We start from the raw sequence: 19,444 nt of genomic DNA on the forward strand, positions 1-19,444 counted from the left end.
AAACCGTATTTTTGGCACTGTTTTTTATGAAGCATCAAAAAGAAATTTTTTAATGCTCATAACGAAGTCAAAAATATATATAAAGCAAAAACTAATTCAAAAAATTATGAAGCAAAACCAAAAAAAAAATTATGAAGCAAAAAATAGTTTAAAAAATATATATAAATCAAAAATAATAAAAAATGACTTCTGGTTCTCCTGGTCCCGCCTCTCGGAGATCGAGAGCGATTGTGATTGTCTGTCCGACGTTGACGTCTTTGATGCCGGAAATGTGGACTTTGTTGGGGTTGAACACAGTGTGAAGAGAGGGGCTGTTCATCACGTTCTCTCCATTGAACAGAGCCGAAATGTTATAGTGACCTGAACATAAAAATAGTTTTCTGGCCAAATTTCAAACAGTTTTTAATACATCACAGGACTTAAGAGCATTGATAGAGAGGGCCACGTAAATCTGGATCAATCCTGCTCTGACTTCCGAAAAAAAATAAATAAAAAGAAGGCAGGCAGTAAAAGGCAGCAATGAAATGGCAAAAATAAATAAATGAAGTGGTAGACAGTAAAAAGCAGACAGAAATAACAAAAAAAAAACAAATTAAAAATCCAAAAATCGAAATTATGAGGTAAATTATTTCTATCTGCCTTTTCTATTTTCTGCTCATTTCGTTCAGTTGTTTTATTTGCTTGTCAGACAAAATTTTTCTGGTTTCGTCATCTTTGTCATTTATCAATTAATTGTTGATAGCTTATTGTTTTAGCAACGTCTACTTTTGATCAAAGTCGACGTATGTGAAACATTGCAATTTAAAGTTCACCGGCATAAGAATTCTGCAGCAAGTCCACAAAAGGTTTCAAAAATTCAATTTCTGAATTACTCATTTGATTTAAGCAAAAACAAAACAGTAAGTTTCCAGAAAAAAAACTCCAATCAATTGAAACCAATTGACATTGAATTGAATGAACATGAGGAAAATCAGATCAAAATGATTGCAATCGACATTTAAAAATAAAATTTATTGTGGCGGTTTTCGTTTTCGTTATATCTAAAAAATAAACCTTTAGCTGACGCTTGGATGAAAAATTGAATAGACAATTTTGTTAAGTCAAGCAAATTATGGTCCGATTTTTCTCCTCTGTGCAAAGATTTTTTTTGCTAAGCCAACTTTATATTATTACAACTCCAAAAAAGTCCACAGAATTGCAACAGTAAGGTTACCACGGAATTCAGATTTATTAGCATCAGCAAAAAAACTACTCTTGAGCTTATGCATGCATCAGAAATATACTTAATATACCTCAAAAAAAGAAAGGCCCCAAAAACCATTTGTTTCACCAAATCTTATTGGTTTCACGGATTAAAATTCACTCCAATGCTCAAAATTTGTTTGCAATCACTAAAAATTTTTTCTAAGAACTAAGTTTGTTTCATCAATTTCGTGGTAATGCAGTTTTTAAAACACATTCATGATCAACTGCATCAAATGAAGTGCTTCAGATCAATGAAACAAACAGTTCCATAAAGTTTTTTTTCAAAAAATATCTCATGAAAACTATGAACTCATTCACAGCATAAACACAGGATCTCTTAGGCCGTAACCCAAACTCTTTCATTCTATTTTTATTGTGTTTTCCAAAAATCTGAATCTATTAGGTTTTTAGTTATTCGGAAAAAATCTTGATGTAAAATCTCACTGCAAATTTTGGCGAGAGGTTGACGCATGACCGGCAGTTTTTTCTGAAACAGTAGTTCACAATATCATAATAAACAGAATTACTTTTTTCAAAAAGGCGTTTTTTAGTTGTAAATTGTTTCACTATTTGGGCAATAAAAAAATTATTTGCTCATAATTTTTTTTTGTATATTAAATTTCCAGTAAACAAAAAGTTCTACTAAACTCATTACAATTTTAGAAAAAAGGTAAATATTTCCATGCAGACTTTGACTTTTGTTACCTGTTCATTCTTACAGTTAAAATTGTCCATAATCTCAAAAATGTTCCTGGCCGATTTTGCTTTGCTATCAAAAAATTGCCCTTTTGCTTTCTCGATTAGCAATTTTCTTTTGTTTTGCATGCTTAATGAAGCCAACTTTAACCATTATTTTGATTTTTTATTGCGTTTTTTGTCTGCTTCTGATATTTTTATCGAAACATTTTTTTATATTGATTTCCCGTTGTCCAATTATGTCCGATGATTAGGAAGTGATGTTTTTGCTCGTGTTCCAGTCCTAAGACAAAAATGGGCTCTTTTTCCTTCCCCCCCCCCCCCCCCACCTCACGCCAGTTTCAACTTATTAGTGTAACGAGTGGTTTTACGAGGTTGAGTATGAAGACCAAATATGTTTGTCATGGCCTTATTGGTCTGTATGTAAATTTTCATAACAATCGGACAATGTGGTCAACAAATTTACATGTAAAAATTTGCTGGTGGGGTGAAAAGGAAAAAGAGCCTAAATATGTTTAGTCATGGTGCAATGTAGTGTTTAAGTTGCAGTAAAATCTCCAGACAAACAGTGATCTTACGGGGTTGTTTTGTTTCTCGGGTTTCTCATTTTTTTGAGTTCTGAATGTGAAGTCAGATTTTAGATTGTTGTTGTCAGATTTTAGAGTTGACGCTACTGAAAAGTCAATGTTCAAATCTATGCAGATTAATATCTTCCCTCTTAAACTATCGTTTTTTTTTTCAAAAAAATCTTGAACGTTATAACAAAAGTTGGTTGAAATGGTTAGATGATGGTTTGAAGACATAAGAGCAATTACTGGTGGCTCACTCTTGAAGTCTGTTTTTTGTACAATCAGAAGAAAGACAAAACTATTATCGAAGAACCTCTTCTCACTCCATGAAAAGAAATGAAATATAACTATGAAGATTGCAGCATCAAACGCGACTGTTTCTAAGCGTTCATTTCTCGGTGTCCTACAATTTAATGACATACAATTTAACACCGTACATTTTAAAACTTAGTCATTTCACTACTAAACAATTTAAATCGACAACAATATAACTCCTATTTTCCAGTTTAACACAGTACATTTTAACACCTAGTCACTTCACTATTAAAATTAATGCTTTATGAATTCCTTATCTTAACTCTTATCACACCAAAATTAATCCTGCAATTAACACGCGCACCATAATGAAAAACTTGGTTTATCTTAGTTATACATGCTAAAAGGAGGCTTCCCAATTTACTTAAGACTCTTATCTACAGGTTTGTAATTTATTTTCAATTAGACTTTTCGCTAAACCTTTATGATTACTAAAAAAGCTGCTTGTGCTAATTCAAAACAATTTGCCGTAAAAATTCTGACAAAAATTAAATTCTGACAGTCACTTTATACTTTACTCAAGTGATAAACAAACGCAAATACAATAAACACGTTATGATTGAGTCTTCTTTCGAGTTCACAGTTTCATCTAAAAACAAGCCAATTCTTATAGCGTCCGGCCATGAATTTTATTTCAAGCGAAAAAATAAGTTTACAGAAAACTGGATTTGCTCAAAATATCAAACACATAAATGTTGAGCAACTGCCATTACTGAAAATAACAAATTTATCGAGACGCGTGGAGAGCATAATCACGACATTTCAGCGGGAAAATCGGAGGCCCGAAATGTCATAAAGCATATAAAAGATCTCAGCGAGAGATTTACCCCGACTGTTGCAGTTGCCAGTGCGGTTTTGCCAATTACCAACGATTCATGACTCGTGCCTTAGCAATTTACTCCCAGGACAATCGCCCTTATTTTCGGGATGCTAGGTTGGGACTACGGGCTGGCAAACCCTTTAGCTTTGCGTTTATGTGCCAACAGTTCAAAAAAAGCTGACAAATCGATCAGGTCATAAGTTTAAGTTCGAGAATGATTCTAAAAATAATGATTTTAAAGCTTTTGGCATTGGTTAAACCTTTTTTAAATTTCTATACCGGCTGAAAATGTCTAGAAAATCAGGCCATATTAGTCAAAGGACGTCTAATTGTTTGCGGGCTTTTGAAGTTCATTGAACTATTGCTTGTTTTTGGTTCATTTTGGAATGATTCATTGAAAATATTGGCAAGGCAATTTCATTTTGGTTTGAAACGTTTCATTGAAATCATTTGCAAGGTCATTTCTATTCAAAACTTTAGCAAATTAAGTAGCGCAAATTTGTCTGTCTTTAAATGGCAAAAATTTCTCTCGTTTAATTCTTCGATGGTTACCGAAATCCCCTTTGAAGTAAGTTTTCTTTTCATTTTGGATTAAAACGGTGTTAAGTCATAGAAATTGTTTTAAAATGTAGCGATGTTATATTGCTAAGGCAACAAAAAGTAGGGAGTGAAATTGTAGGGTGTTAAGTTGTTTAGAGTTAAAAAGGGGGAACCCATTTCTCATATTTAATAAGTTTATCATGACAATTAGGCTAATTAATCACTCAATTAGTGGCAATTATTTGGTCACCTATTTGCATTTGCAGTTTAAAGACAAATTTCTCCAGCCCTTTTACCTAGTAGCTTGGGCGTGAAGGAGAATTTCTGCAGAGCAGAGTTTGTTGCATTGTTGTGCTGTTGGGTGCAGTTGAGTGGGTTGTTGTCTGGGCCCACACATCTGAACGAGATCATGTCCCCCACTGAACACCCACAGTCCACGACATACTCCACTCTTGTGTTCACAACTGTCGCGCTCTCACTCTGCTGCAGAATTATCTGGAAAAAAAAGTTTTTAAAAAAAAAAAATATTATGCCATCTGCGATTTACAGCCAAACCTTTGTGTGGAGCTTAGCCTAACACTGATACTTTTTGCAATTAGACTGGGTGGGGGGAGGGGGTTATAATAGAAACTGCCACATACGGGTGAATTAGTTTATAGCTCCAGTAGTTAATAGCTTTTTTCAATCATGTGTCGAAATAAAGCAATTTTTAGGCGCATTTAAAAATTTCGAAGATTTACCTGATCTTTGGTAGGCAAAACAAACATCTCAAACGGCGTCCCTCGAACTGGTTTGTTCCTTATTGAGCAGATCACAAAATGGTCTCCTGTTTCATTTGGGGAGACAGAAACAACTGCTTTGTTTGCCCCTTGCCTCGTTATGTTGTCCACTGGAGATTGTTGTTTTGTTCCGCTCGGAGAATCGACTGAGATCGCGATGTCTTTCAAATCAGTACGGGCAGGTAAAGACAGATTGAATTTTACCTGAATCATTTCAGTTTAGAAAATTTCAATTATTAAGCCAACAGTAAGTTATTTTCAATTTAAAAAAAAAACAAGACTACTCGTACCAGGGCGAAGCCCTGAATGTTCCGACTGCCTTTTAAGGGTTATGGAGCAGTAATAACATTAAAAAATTTAATGAAATAAAATAAAATGAATTTTTTTCTTCTAAAATTTGAAATTTTTTAAGAAAATCATCACCCCACACGCCATATAAAGTACAAAAGAATAGATTTCTTTCCCTGTAACAAATCAATTACGGCAAATAAGCGTCGTTCAACCAATTTGGAACAACTTCTAGGACGGATTAAATCTCCGCTTACGCAATAGCTCGAATTATATCGCGCGTTAATTGTCCCAAATTGGTCAAAATGGCCAAAATGGCAACCTTTAAACCCTCATAATTTTACGAAAAATGATCACAGGTGAAATATATTTTTTTCAAATTTAAGCTCAGGACAACAATACCTTTTGAATGATATAAAAAAATCCGTAAAAAATGGCTAGTTAAAAAGTCGAAACTTTCTGAAGAAAAAAAAACCCACCCCGAGCACAAATATTCCGTTACTTTCATATCGAAAGTCGGAACAATAATAAAGAAAAAATGAAATTGAGTTTTGAAAAAATTCAAAGACTTGTTTTATGTATTTTCAGTAAAATTTACAGTGATGTCGCAGAATTTTGCTTACAAAAGCTGACAAAAATTTGTATGTCTCTTTTTTAGACAGGTCAATTGAACTTTTTCAGAACTTTGCCCAAATCCTACAACAATAAAACATAAGCAGCGTTTTTGAAATTTTTCAGAAGGTTAGATTGCTGTTCTTTTGATTCTCTTCCCAAATTTATACTTGTTTAAAGAGGTGCCAAAGAAATACGATTGGTCTATATCTTCCAAAAAAGCTTGCTGGCCTCGCTTAAAAAAATGACAAAATTTGACAAAAAAGATGACTTATCTCACTTTTTGTTTACTGAAACATTGTAAATTAATCTATGATCTGAGGCTTTTAGGGGGGAAATATCAACCAGAATCGAGCGGTACTGTCGGGTTATCACCCAACTAACCCTTATTCCCACGCTATTCATTATTTATTTTAACTATGAAAACTACCATAATTATTTATTATCACAAATTGGTTAGTTTAGTTCAATTCAATCGAAGCGAAGTTATCGAGAAAAAGTCAAAAACTAATTAGCTGGTATATGAGTACGCTAAGATCCGAACTTAGACGGGCTACATTCGGAAACAGAGAAAAAACTAGTTTAATGAGGAACTTTATGTTTTTTGGTTCTGTTGTTAGTTATAACTACATATTTATGATTAGTTAGTGTACATTCTGACCATGTCTCCGATGAACACGGCTGGACAGTTTCCCTTGGGGGATCTGTAGCCCCCCGTAGTCCTCGAGTCCAGTTCCAGAGTGGCCGAATTCAACTGAGAAGTGTAGCTGTTGCTACTCTTGTCCTGAAAAATAAAAAAAATCAAATTTTCACACCAGTATTTATACCGATATCAATATACGCTTCAGATAAAAGTTAACGTGATTAAACCAAAACCAAAGTTAGACAAATAACTTTAGACAAGAAAGTAAAAATAATTAGAATTGGTAAAAATTGTTTTTCATCATTTTTTAATAATGTGGGCATTTTTTAGAATCAGCTCACCTTTTATTTACCGAAACATTGTCAATTAATCTATGATTTGAGTTTAAGAAATTCTAACATCAATCTACAAACTTTTGGTTTTATAGATTTTGTTTCGGCCACCATATCAGATGAGTTTTTTCATCAGATACAGACTAATATCTTCTCGTTCTTTGATCTAATTTTCTTCTGCTAAGATAATCTAAGAAGAAAAATACTGGGAACAAAAATTCCGAGAGAGTGGTAAAAGTTTCGAATACTTATCAACGCAGCTTAATTCACTAGTGAAAACGAGGTCGATAAAAGACAAGTGTTCAATGACATCAGTTTGGATATAATTCGCAAAACTAGACTCGAATCTACTTAACAATCTCCCCCTCCCACCCCACCCCCCTTTGGTACCTACTAAAGAATCTCCACCCATATAAATAAGTACAATAAATTAGCAATAGAGCTTCTATTGAGAATTCGAATTTTGCTGCATTCTGATTGGTCGAAAATTCGACTAACTTCGTCTACTTAACAATCTCCTCCCACCCTTTCTGAAAAAAGGGGAGGTCGTTAAGTTGAGGAAAATTGGCAAAAAACTTGCAAAAGAATATATTTTTATAGGATGAATACATTGATATTTCAAGCTTTCCCGGAGATTTTAAAAACGTTTTGATTCGCTAATTTTTTTTTGCTCGGCGACAAATTTTTAAAACTTGACAAAATTGACCTCTTAGACCAGTTTTTGGAAGGCTTAGACCAAAAATTTGAAGGGTCAGGGGTCGAAGTCATGAAGGGTGTGGATCAGGGGCGGATTTAGGGAATTTGATACTTTTTCAGAAATCCATTTTTGGCCGACCGACCCTAAATTTTTCTAAAGGCGCCAATATATACTAACTTTGAGGGGGAGCGCGCGCCAAAAAAACGCGATTTTTTTGTCAAAATTTTTCAAAAATTGCCCGAAAACGGCTTTTCTGACTGTTTTTTCAAAAATTTGCCTGCGGCGCAGAAAATTTTGCCAAAGTAGAGGCAAAACAGTGCTTTGGGAGAGCTCGAAAAATCAATTTGGTCGACCTAAAAAAAAAAAGGTCGTCAAAATTTTGGACAATTTTTTGAAAATCCGCCCCCCCCCTCGAGAAAATCCTAGATCCGCCCCTGGTGTGGATAGTAGTGTTCGCTCTCTTACATCCGGTCCTTTGTAATTACTTATATACTACTTCGCTATCGACTTACCATTTCACGTTCGTTGTCAGCAAACTGTTGCGGAACACCCGGTGACACAAGCGAACCCGGCGAATTAATTGCCGACACAAACTTCTTAGTGCTGTAACTATTTGCATTACTTACTTGTCTCCCGGTATTTCTATGACTCATAATCGGAGACTTATTACCCGAATACAAGTTATTGTCTTGAGTGTTCATAGAAGATACTTCGTTATCGGGTTCGTCAAACGAAGACGAAAATTCTTTCGGTGGAGGCGAAGTGAAAGCGTGAGAGGGAGTCGGTTTGTCGACTTGTTGGTAGTTGTTGTTGTTGTTTGAAGTGTTACCGGAATGTATCATACCACCACCACTGTTCGACGGGGAAAACTGGAAAGAAGTTGAAAACACATACAGAACATATCCCGTCACCAGAAAGAGATTTAACATTCAAGTAAATATTCTGATTTTGTAATAAGAAGAAAGTCTTGAGGAAAATAGAATCCCAAAACCCATTTTATCTGCAAATCAGCTATTGATAATAACTTGCTGATTTATATGACAAAAAATCCTATTAATTTTTGAAAATACCAATAATTTGCAAATTTATAGGACATAAAGTCTTAAATGAATCATTTTAGCCCCTTTTATCTATTTAATTTTCTGGTCCTAGAACCAAACTTACAGATGGAAAATTTTGGATCTACGTGAGATTCGAACAACCAACCTCTTGATCGGAAGACGATAAACTGTATATGGAATCACATTTTCGAAATATTCTCAAACATTTATTAAAAACTAAGCGCTTACTGAGTAGTTGTTTGAAAACTGTCTGGGCGGGGGTGCGCTTTGCAGTGCTGAGTTCTGATTGGCTGCCGCCTGTCGCACTTTAACCAATGGCTCCTCTTCTACTCCCCCATTGGCCAGTTCATTCTGGTGAGTTAAATGAGGCCGGCTCTGCTGCTGAGGAAGGGGGTTCGAATCCCTGTCTCGTCCCCCAGATTTTGTTTGAGGAGGTTTAACGTGCTGGAATTTAGCGACTTGGTTCATAATTGCGACTGTGCTTGGCTCGTCGGCGCTCAGTTCTTGTGCTATTAGAACACTCTCGATTCCGTTTTTGGAGCAAAGAGCAATCGCTAAATTTAAAAAATTGTGACAAGTTTACATAGAAGCTCTCTGATTATTCAAGCTCAACAAATTGCATAGAACATTTGAAACAAGTTATATATATATTTTTAAAAAGTTATATTTTTGAGTTTTTATTACGCGTTTACCAAAAAAGAGCGTTTTTTTCGGCGCGTTCCTCTCAAAATTAAAATTTCAGCTACCTCTAATTAATGAAGTTTTACTTACTTAGAGTTTTAGAAATTGATTAGAGGAATTAATATAAATATTTCGTCAGATTTCAAACAGTTTGTGAGATAAACTACTATATATCTACCTAATAAAAAACTGGGAAAATGTTGACTCACCTTTTTGACTGTTGTTCACTTTATCCCTGGCGTCCATCGACTGGTAGTCTGGACAACTTCCAGGAAACACTGCATTGTTCAGAGCACAGAGTGTAATCCCGGTTCGCCAGTCACTCCCGAAGTTCTTCACCCTCTGGTCTGGAATCTTAGTCTGGACCCACTTGAGAAGGGAGGCACTGACTGGACCGTCATCAGCCAGGAAGTAGGAGATATACGTCATTCCTGGAAATAGAACATTTCTCAGAATTGAGACTCTGCAGAGTAAGTCAACGTTCCGAGATACAAGAAGTTAAATTAAAAACAAAAGTTCAAAATCGAGAATCAATACGAATCTGAAGGTTTTCTAGAACATTCTCATAAGGATTTATGCTTTTGAATATGAGGTCCTCAAAATTTTAAGGATTATTGAGATCTTGCAGGATGCCTTAAAAACTTCTAGTGTTTTACTGGGCCTTCAGAATAGTTTCGAATTCTAATGGCCTTTAGGGTAATCTTGAGGTCTATCTGGACCTTTAGGGTAATCTGGAGATTTAACTGGACCTATAAAAACTGAAGCCTGAAGAGGCTCTTCTCTTGATATCATATTTACCACTCTGGTCGTCCAGTTCTGATGATGCCATGTCCTCTGGAGTGATCAGTTGGGGCACTTTTAGTCTGGACTGTGCCTGCTGGATGGCTTGTCTGCAATTACTCAACTTGTCGCTATCATTCATTTCTCGCCAGTCGGGAAACATCGAAGGATCACAGTAGTTGCACAAAGCACTGTTTAAACAAAAAACCAAAATTTCAAAAACGGTTAATTTAAAATAAACGACAATTTGTTGATTAAAGAAATTAAAAGAGAATTTTCAAACAGTTGAATGTAAACCCAGTAGCGTGCCGAGGGGGGGGGGAGCGGGAAGCAACCGCTTCTCCCCTCCCCCCCCCCCCTCCTCAATTCTGGTCGTAAAATTTTTCCAAAGGGTTTCCCTTTGGTACAACCTTACGACATCCATTTTCGGCTGACTAACCTCAAAATTTTTCTAAAGGCGCCAAAATAATTAATTTTGAGGGGGGAGCGCGCGCCGAAAAAACGCAATTTTTTTGGTAAAAACTTTACAAAAAGTGCCTTAAAAAAGTGTTTTTTGAAAACGTTGCCTGCGGCGCAAAATTTTTTTTGACAAAATAGGGTCCTTATAATATTTTTGGAGAGCTCGGAAAACCAAATTGATCGACCTAAAAAAAGGTCCGTAAAATTTTCAAAATTTTCGAAAAACTGCCCCCCCCCCCCCCTGGAAAAATTTCTGCACACGCCACTGTGTAAACCAAATAGAAAACATTTGACATAAAAGCAGGAAAAAAAACCAACGTGGCTCTCGAAGAATTGCGCTGCCATTATTCATTAATTTATTAATGCGGTCGCTTGAAGTTCAATTTCACTTAGGTTGAGTTCGTATTGAGCATGCAAGGTTGTTTTCTGTCTTATCCAAAACTGTGTATGAAATAAATATCTATGAATAGGATGATTTAATTTTTTGTCATTATTTGTTTGTCCGATTGTTGTCATTATAGTGTTTGATCGATTAAAAAAATAACAAAATACACCCAAATTCAAAGTCCCCTTCTGTTTTCAGACTATATGACGCAAAACGGAAGCTTTTGAAGCAATTTTTGGTGTCGTTGTAATTGCAATATATTGTTTAAATCTATCAAATCTTTATTTGAACATGTGACCTGTTTTTCTGTTCACCTGAGAGCTACTCCCGAGTTCCAGTCGGACGAGAAGTTCTTCACACCCCCCAAATCGGGCAAAAGGGTGTTGACCAAGTCCAGCAGATTTCTCTTCGTCTTGCCCTGGGGACCTCGACCAGAGCTCCCGATCTGGAACTTGAGAATCAATTTCCACACCACTCCCAGAATCAACTTCAGATTCTGGTCCACAATGTCAGAAGCGCCTGGAACGAAACGCCGTTCAATATGAAAAAGATCCCTTTCAGAATTAATACTCAAGCCCCTTTTACGCAATAGGGGAGGGAATTGGTCACCAATCTATGCCTTTTGACCATTCAGTTTGTCGAAATAATTGGGGTCCAAATACGATGCCATGTAGTCGAGGGTGAAGGGTTTGTTAAATTGATTTTCCTAGAGTGAAGGAGTGAAGCAGAAAGCTATGTTGTTTGTTGTTTTTTGACTATTTTAATTTTATCTGAATTAAATGAATAAAGAATTGATTTTTTTTCTATTTTCGAATCAACTATTTTCTTTTCATCTAAAAAAGCTGACAAAAGTTTGCATTTTTTGCTTAAACGGGTATCGAGGAGATCAAATAAATCTTCCCCTTAACAATCTGCCCCCCCCCCTCCCCCATAGTATGTACTCAAGAATCTCTACGCCTCTAAATAGAACAGTAAATTAGCACTAGAGCTTTTTATTGAGAGTTCTTATTTTGCTGCGTTATGATTGGTCAAAAGTTCGACTAACTGAAACTACTAACAAGCCCCCCTTCATGATAAAGGGTGGAAATTGTTTAGTAGATCCGATCAAATAAAACACTTGCCTATATTGGTGAGGTCTAGCTTCTCGAACTTCATGATGTTGAGAGCGAACTCGACTGTTTCCATCTGGTGTACCCTCAGTTGTGTCTTGTTGGGCTTCCGGTTACTGAAGGGACCCAACACCTTCTTCCACTGACATCCGTCTTCAGAGGTCAAAGCCTACAAGAAACAAGCAGCTCCTTGCTTACCCTCTCTCTCTCTCTCTTTCTCTCTCTCTCTCTCTCTCTCTCTCTCTCTCTTTCTCTCTCTCTCTCTCTCTCTCTCTCTCTCTTTCTCTCAAACCAGGTCACCGAGGTTGACCTTTATAGACCAAAAGGCTAATCATACAATTCCATAAACTGCGTCTACGAAAAAATACGAAACATACAAATTTCGGATCTCTCTAACTATATTCCCCTTTTGCAAAAAAGGGATATTCGTTACCAGGTATAAAATTCTCATAGGCTTAACCAATGATTTATTCAATTATTGTGGGGATATTCGTTGCTAGGTGCCCGAGGGAAAAAGGGGTATTATTAAAGAGATCTTATATTTCATACATTGTACTAAACTGGCGTCATTGAGTTTTCTAAGAACTTTTTTGTTTTGGCATAAAAGTCGGTATATCGTCATGAATAAAAAAGAAAACTGTTTTCCAGAAAAATGCCAATCATACAATTTTCATTAACTAGTTTCATAATTGCCTGAAATTCTTATTATTTTTTTTCAAAATTTAGTTTTTGCTTGCAAAATTTAGTTTTTTTTATGTGCATAACGTAGTCTTGAAAAGACAAAAATATATATTGAAAGATTTGTGTGCGACAACTCCAAAGCAAGTTATGCCGCTTCCCATGCATTTTAATTGCAAGACCGGCCAAACTTTGATGAATTTAGATGCCTTTGATGACTCTAGTTATGAGTAAACGAAGGTCTTTGTCACTTGTGCTCGGTCACAAACACAACCCAAAAATTTTAGAAAAAAAATCAAACTTTTAAAAAAATCAACTTTTTTGGTTTTTGGAAAAATTTTAGTTGTTTCCAAATATAAAAAATCACTGATCATTAACCTCACATGCAAATTTTTATACTCATAAAATTTCATGAAAAGTGTATGAATTCGATTTTTCCATTTATGAAAACTGTTTAGCATTTTCGGTAGGGCGACAATTCGTATCAGGCGACAATTCGTAATAAGGCATTGGCAAGTAGAATAAGCTTGCTCCGCTTCGCTCCGGTGCGCTTACATCCGGAACGAGAGGAATACTGTGCGTGAATCAGTGTTCCCCGCTTAATCTAATGTTACGAATTGTCGCCTAACGAACGTATTTGGTCAACCAGGGCAATTTCATGGTATTTTTTTCATTTAAACAACTCAAATTTCTAATTCTCGAAACATGAGAAGCCAGAATTCAAATAAGAACAGCAACTGATTTACTGAAATTGAGTAAAGTGTTTAAACGTAGTTAGACTCCCGCGTTTATTTTTTAATGCTGGATGTTTACAATATTTCGCAACGTTTAAGTACATATACCCCATGGTGAAAGTTTAATCAATACTTTTAAAATGCATAGATTAACTTAAAACGTTTTGGAAATAAAAAAAAATCCGTTAAATGATTACAAAACCGGGTCGAGGTCCTTACTTTTTGTTTCAACCGTCTCGAACAAAATTCGGAGTGATTCGACTGTCCTGACAGAATTCGGGTATGTTTTTACTATATTCAAACACAAAAAAAGTGCTCTGCTGTGCTCGACTCATGCAAGATTTGTTTCGACCATCTCGACCGTGTTCGACCCAAAGCATACCTGTTTGCATACACCTTTTAGATCAATTTTCACTTTTTCCGACTTTCTCGGCCAGTTTCGTTGTTTTGACCAACTCGTCCAATTCGTCGACTTTTCTCGATATTGATTTTATCTCGGTTGATTTCTCTCTCTTATTAAAATTTTTTTTTTCGAATTGACAACTCAAAATTCCACCAGAGTTAAGTGGTTTTTCACCGTCTAGACCAAATTCGTATTATTTTTCTGCTTTCTCGATATTGATTTTGCCTTTTTTAATTTTTTATTTTCAAAATTCAGTCAAATACTCTTTTGTGGTCTCAAAAAACCACAATCCGAAATCTCCAAGAAAGCGATGACTCAATCGCCTCGTATAGCCTTTATCTTTAGATATTTCTTAGTTTTCAATTCGTAAATTTCTCATGAGTTCATTTTCTCTTCCGTTGTGTTTACTTTTCGACGGATTAGAATTGTGTATTTTTGTTCCGATTTTCGTAACGAAAGTAACGGAATATTTGTGCTCAGGATGGGTTTTTTTCTTCAGACAAATTTCGACTTTTTAACTAGCCATTTTTGACGGATTTTTTAAAATATCACTCAAAAGGTATTTTTGTCCTGAGCTTAAACTTGAAAAGATACTTTACCTGTGATCATGTTTTGTAAATTAATGGGGGTTTAAAGATTGCAATTTTGGCCAATTTGGGACAAATAACACGTGACGTAAGCGGAGATTTAATTCGTCTTGGAAATCGTTCCAAATTGGTTGAGGAAGCTTATTTGCCATAATTAATATATTACTACGAGCAAAATTTATGACTTTGTACTGTATATGGCGTGTGGGGGATGATTTTCACTAAATAAATCTCAAATTAGAAAAAAATGTTCACTTTTTTTCATGTTATTACTGCTCCATAGACCTTAAAAGGCAGTCGCAACATTCAGGGCTCCGCCCTGATACGAGCAGTCTTGTTTGTCGTTTACTGGCGAGTACGAATACGAGGTTGCCCTGTTACAGACCACATTATTTAAACACTTACTTCTGATTGGTTAACTAATTCATATTTCTGTAATTCGGTCCTTCTGCCATAATCGATTACCCCAGGGCGTAGCAATTAACATGCAAAGATAAAAGCATGCACTCATTGCTTTTATTATTTTTTTCATTCAGTCGGACAATAATTTAACCAAAAGTTTTAATTATTTTCAAAAACTTATTAGTTGAGGATACTTAACTTTATTTTAGCTTAATTAAACAACCGGCAAACTTTTAAAATTAAAGAATCAGCACTTAATTTGATTTTTAAAAACTTCGGTTAACAAAACTTGAAACGGCAAACGAGATTTTGTTTCGGTCTTTTTTAGGGAAGAGGATTTTAACTTGATCCGAAAATTTTTCTGGCCCACACACTCACCTCCATGAGGATGACTAATTTGTATCCGTCTGAGAAGTCGGTGGCCAAATCACTGACTTTGTTCCCACTGCTCTTCAGCTGTTCATTGACCCAGTTGGTGAATGTCTTCTTCTGGATTGAGATCCACCTGTCGTCGCCAGAGGGCTGGTTGAACCCTCGCGCCTCAATCGATCTTGTCTCATTCATAATATCCTTAAGAGTCCTTAAACAAAAATATCCTTAAATATTTGTTCCTGAATTTTCGGCCAATCATAATTGAGCAATTTACATGTAACGCTTAAAAAGTTTAATGTGAATTGAATGCTGAGGTGGAAGATCTTAACTTGGTATATCTGGAGTAAGGTATTTTGGTTCGAAGATTTACTCTCGTGTCTCACCCAATATCCTTAAAAAATGTACTTATCTGGTTTTTTTATTTAATCCGCTCAAAATAATTCAACAGCGAATCAGTCACTGATTGAAAGCGTTGTTCAAAATGAGTCTCAATAATGTTCTTAACTTCAACGAATCAGATTTGAGTAGTTTTCATTGTCATAATTTGATCATTTGGACGAAGTAAGCAAAAGTAAGTGGGATTCTCATGCCAGAAGGACCGAATTCCCGAAAAGTTGGTCAGCCAATCAAAATTCAGTACTCAAATACTCGAAAGAGTTAAGCAATAAAAACATAATCGGTCTTGGGTAGTTTGAATGGCATTGGTTGGTAGAGAGTTTTGAAGTTTTTCAGTTTTCGTAAAAACAGCTACCGTAAAAAGACCTGGGTCTTTTGTAATAAATGGTCTAAGAAAATTTTGCCTCAAGGGGCCAAAAAATTTTGAAAAAATCAAAACCGACGACCATATTTTAAATCAATTTAAAGCAAGGCTGCTCGTAACAATGCAAAATCTAGGATGTTCCGACTGCCCATTAACTGGTCTCGAATATTTTCTGGTTACTGAAATATTGACAAACTATGAAAATTATTAAAATCAAGTTTCACTATTAAAACTAGGGACTTGTATGAAATTAAAATAACCACTAAGCTCAATTTAATTCATAATGGAACAATTCTGTAGCGCTGGATAATTCGCCATGCGTAAATACTACGCGTTACACTTTCAGCATAAATTGACAGCAGTTTATTTAGACTCGTTTAACTGCTAACATAAAAACAGGATAGTTTAGTGGAGAGCACGACCGTTCTGAGAACACAAAGCTTACGAGATTAGCTCACCGAATACATCATTCGTTTGAAAATAGACAAAAAATCAAAAAAAAAATGCTGACACATTTGTTCACTTGATAATGCTAGTCATTTAATTTCATTCAATGAAAATTGCCACTTTTTTTTCAAAAACAAAATTGAAAACAGGAAAAACATTTATAGTTCTTCTTTTTAGTCGCAAAATCCTTCCTAGGTACAAACAATGAATTATCGAAAAAAAATTGCATACAAAGTTGGAATTTCTGTCTATAAAGTAGTCCAGGCACAGTGTTTTTGCACAAAAATAAGAAAAAACAGAAATTTGTTATGTATGAAGCCAAATTTTTGTTGTTTAAGTTAGTAAGATGAATATAAAGCCTGACAAAAAACACAGGTAGCAAAACGTTTAAAAAAGAAGATTTTAAGCCGTGCACAACGAATTTCAAATTTTTGATATGATGATGTGTGAAGTTTCAAAATTAACTTACTTGGCGAATTTCCAAATGCATTTTATCTGAGAGGTTCTTGCCACACAATTTATTGGTTTTTCCTTATGATAAAAACTAAAAGCGGAACTGAAAAAAATCAATAACTTTCACATTAGGATGAAACGCTAGCCACACAATTTTATACAACAAGAAAATGCTAGTCCTAAGTCATTACCAAGCCAAACTGTGCACTGGATAGGCACAAAACGCTAGCCACATAATTTTATACAACAAGAAAATGCTAGTCCTAAGTCATTACCAAGCCAAACTGTGCACAAATTTTAAATGTGTGTAAGTCTGTGGAATCCAGAGAAGTCTTTAAAAAAGTGAAAACTTTGTCGGAGCGATCGAAGAAACCGAAAACAAAAGAACAACAAAGAGAGCGTTCTTGATGAGGAATCTGTTAAAATATCAGAATACCCAGGTTGGCCTCGTGTGAAATTTAATGACGAGCTTTTTTTTGAACCCGGGGTGTTTACCCCGAGAGACAAATTCTTTCGAAAATTTGTCTGAATAAAAAACCACACCGAGCATAAATGTTCTTTACTTTCTTCGAAAGTCGTTACAAAGTTCTATTTCAATTCCTTACAACCCAAAATGCAAAAATGTAGTACATCAAACAATTTTCGGTTCGTCACAGCAGTTTTGTGAAACTGCCTATTACGAGCTTAAAACCGATTGAGCAAGTCCGTTTGCCTGCTGAGGTATGAGCAAAAATGGTATAGAGCAGAATTAACATGTTCGGCCTATTTAAATACATCTATGCTCGCCCAATTGATTGATTTTTTTAATTGATTTTGGTACTAAGGAACATTCGGAACAAATAGGACTTTACTTTTATTTTGGCTTTGGTTTGCTTAAAAAAGAATAATTAAGCATAAAAATAAAAATTTGGTTGCAAGCGACACGTTTTCCAGAAAAAATTCGTGTGAGTTTATTGCACTCTGCAAATTTTGAGGAGAGCTTTTGAAAAACTGCTGAGATATATATTTTTGAAAGTATTAAAAACTGATGATTTGCTTCTGGCGATGAGTTATTTGGAAATTTGGACAAATCATTTCAGACTTTCTTTATCAAATTGTCAATTTTTTAACACCACTAATTAGTAAACTGTTTCATTATTCTCGAAAGACTGGAATACTACAAAAATCGTGTTAAGATAAAAATGGAAAAAAATTGTGCGTGATTCAGTGCACTGAAAAAATATCATGGAAAGTCGAGCACCACAATCCGGAGAGCAGCAAAATGAAATGAAGCTCCACATGTTTCAACCGCATTATTTAACCTTGACTTGTATAGTTTAAAACACAAATGGTTTAGTCGGCATCTAGTAAAAATCCATTGAAACTTTAACCAACGTACAATTGTAGCAAAAAGAGAAAATAGGTGAATAAAATAAACTCCTCTTGTTCTGATTTCAAATAGAAACAGAAACATGAATTATTTTATTGCGTTAACAAAATGTGACGCCGCCGCCACCACCAAAAGAAATATGTTTTTATTCCCTTGCAAAAGGAAGGGAAATGCTATTGGAATAATTCGTATAACGTTTTAAGCATTGAGAATTGAAACGACTATTCTCATTCAATACGAATATTAACGATTCCTCTCGTAAAATACGAGCATACGAAACCTTCTTCTCGTAAAATACGAATGTACGAATAAAGAATACGAAGTTAAAAGAAACTTCTCATTTGATACGAAAAGTGGCGTGATTTCCCAATCTGAGTATAAATAGAAGCTCAAAACTACGGGAATTCATTCCAACAATATCTCTTCTAACACCAACACCACTCTCTTCTACCACCCCAACCAATCTCTAAAAAATATCTCTAATCTCACCGTTAAAATAGATATTGAGTCAAAAGGCAACTTGCTGTAAATTCATACTAACTTCTTTTTTTAATAAAATAGTTCTCAGCGAATTTTAGATTTACTTTCTAAGATAGAAAGTAGAAAGGACCCTTTATTCCTAGCAAGCGTTTTGTCCGACGTCTATAGTATTGCTAGCGTAATAAATTGGTGCGACCAGTGAGGCTCACCTTCTAAAAATTCGCAAAAATTGCTAAAGTCTCAAAAAGAGATAAAAAGCAAAAATTCCAATTCTCAAACTGGAGAATTGTTGAAATTTCTCTTACAAATAAAGAGAAGTAATAAATTTCCAAATCGGAAATTTAAGTTTTCTAAACAAATTTATAAACCTTTCTATCTTTCTTTTTTAAGTTCTAAACTAAATATAAAATGGCTGATACCCCAATATCCCATCCCAACTTGTCTTTAATGACATTTTCGGGAAACGATCCGAACCAAAATGCTACAGCATTTTGGAATTCAGTTGAAAACAAAATTCTTTTCTCACTAGGTCAAAGACCTGCTGATAATGATGCACGACGCAGCTATGATAGCAGACAACGATCCCTATTCGGATCATTGTTAACTGATACATCTCTTGAATGGTTCAATGATAATGTAACCAATGCTACCACATGGGCACAACTCAAAGATCTCTTCCTAAACAGATTCACTGACGGACGAGATCAATTCAAACATAGAATTGATGCTGAAAATGCAGCTCGCCAAG

The 19,444-nt window shown here is 35.2% G+C and overlaps 1 protein-coding gene across 1 annotated transcript in view; it reads right to left on the bottom strand.

The window, feature by feature from the left end:
• The window catches only part of LOC134854878 (filamin-A-like), a 76,742-nt gene extending 59,811 nt beyond the window's left edge, over window positions 1–16,931 (bottom strand). Inside the window, exons 1-12 of the mRNA XM_063871237.1 lie at window positions 16,864–16,931; window positions 15,194–15,395; window positions 12,024–12,180; window positions 11,217–11,421; window positions 10,077–10,249; window positions 9,488–9,709; window positions 8,826–9,151; window positions 8,049–8,405; window positions 6,526–6,648; window positions 4,926–5,168; window positions 4,482–4,680; window positions 188–360 (exon numbers count right to left, since the gene is read on the bottom strand). Of these exons, the coding sequence (XP_063727307.1) occupies window positions 188–360; window positions 4,482–4,680; window positions 4,926–5,168; window positions 6,526–6,648; window positions 8,049–8,405; window positions 8,826–9,151; window positions 9,488–9,709; window positions 10,077–10,249; window positions 11,217–11,421; window positions 12,024–12,180; window positions 15,194–15,379 (2,364 nt within the window). The 5' untranslated portion in view covers window positions 15,380–15,395; window positions 16,864–16,931. The remainder of the gene's footprint in view (window positions 1–187; window positions 361–4,481; window positions 4,681–4,925; window positions 5,169–6,525; window positions 6,649–8,048; window positions 8,406–8,825; window positions 9,152–9,487; window positions 9,710–10,076; window positions 10,250–11,216; window positions 11,422–12,023; window positions 12,181–15,193; window positions 15,396–16,863) is intronic.
• Between the last annotated feature and the right edge of the window lie 2,513 nt (window positions 16,932–19,444).

The sequence above is a fragment of the Symsagittifera roscoffensis genome, chromosome 9 (genome assembly GCF_963678635.1).
Source record: "Symsagittifera roscoffensis chromosome 9, txSymRosc1.1, whole genome shotgun sequence".
Classification (NCBI taxonomy): Eukaryota; Metazoa; Xenacoelomorpha; order Acoela; family Convolutidae; genus Symsagittifera; species Symsagittifera roscoffensis.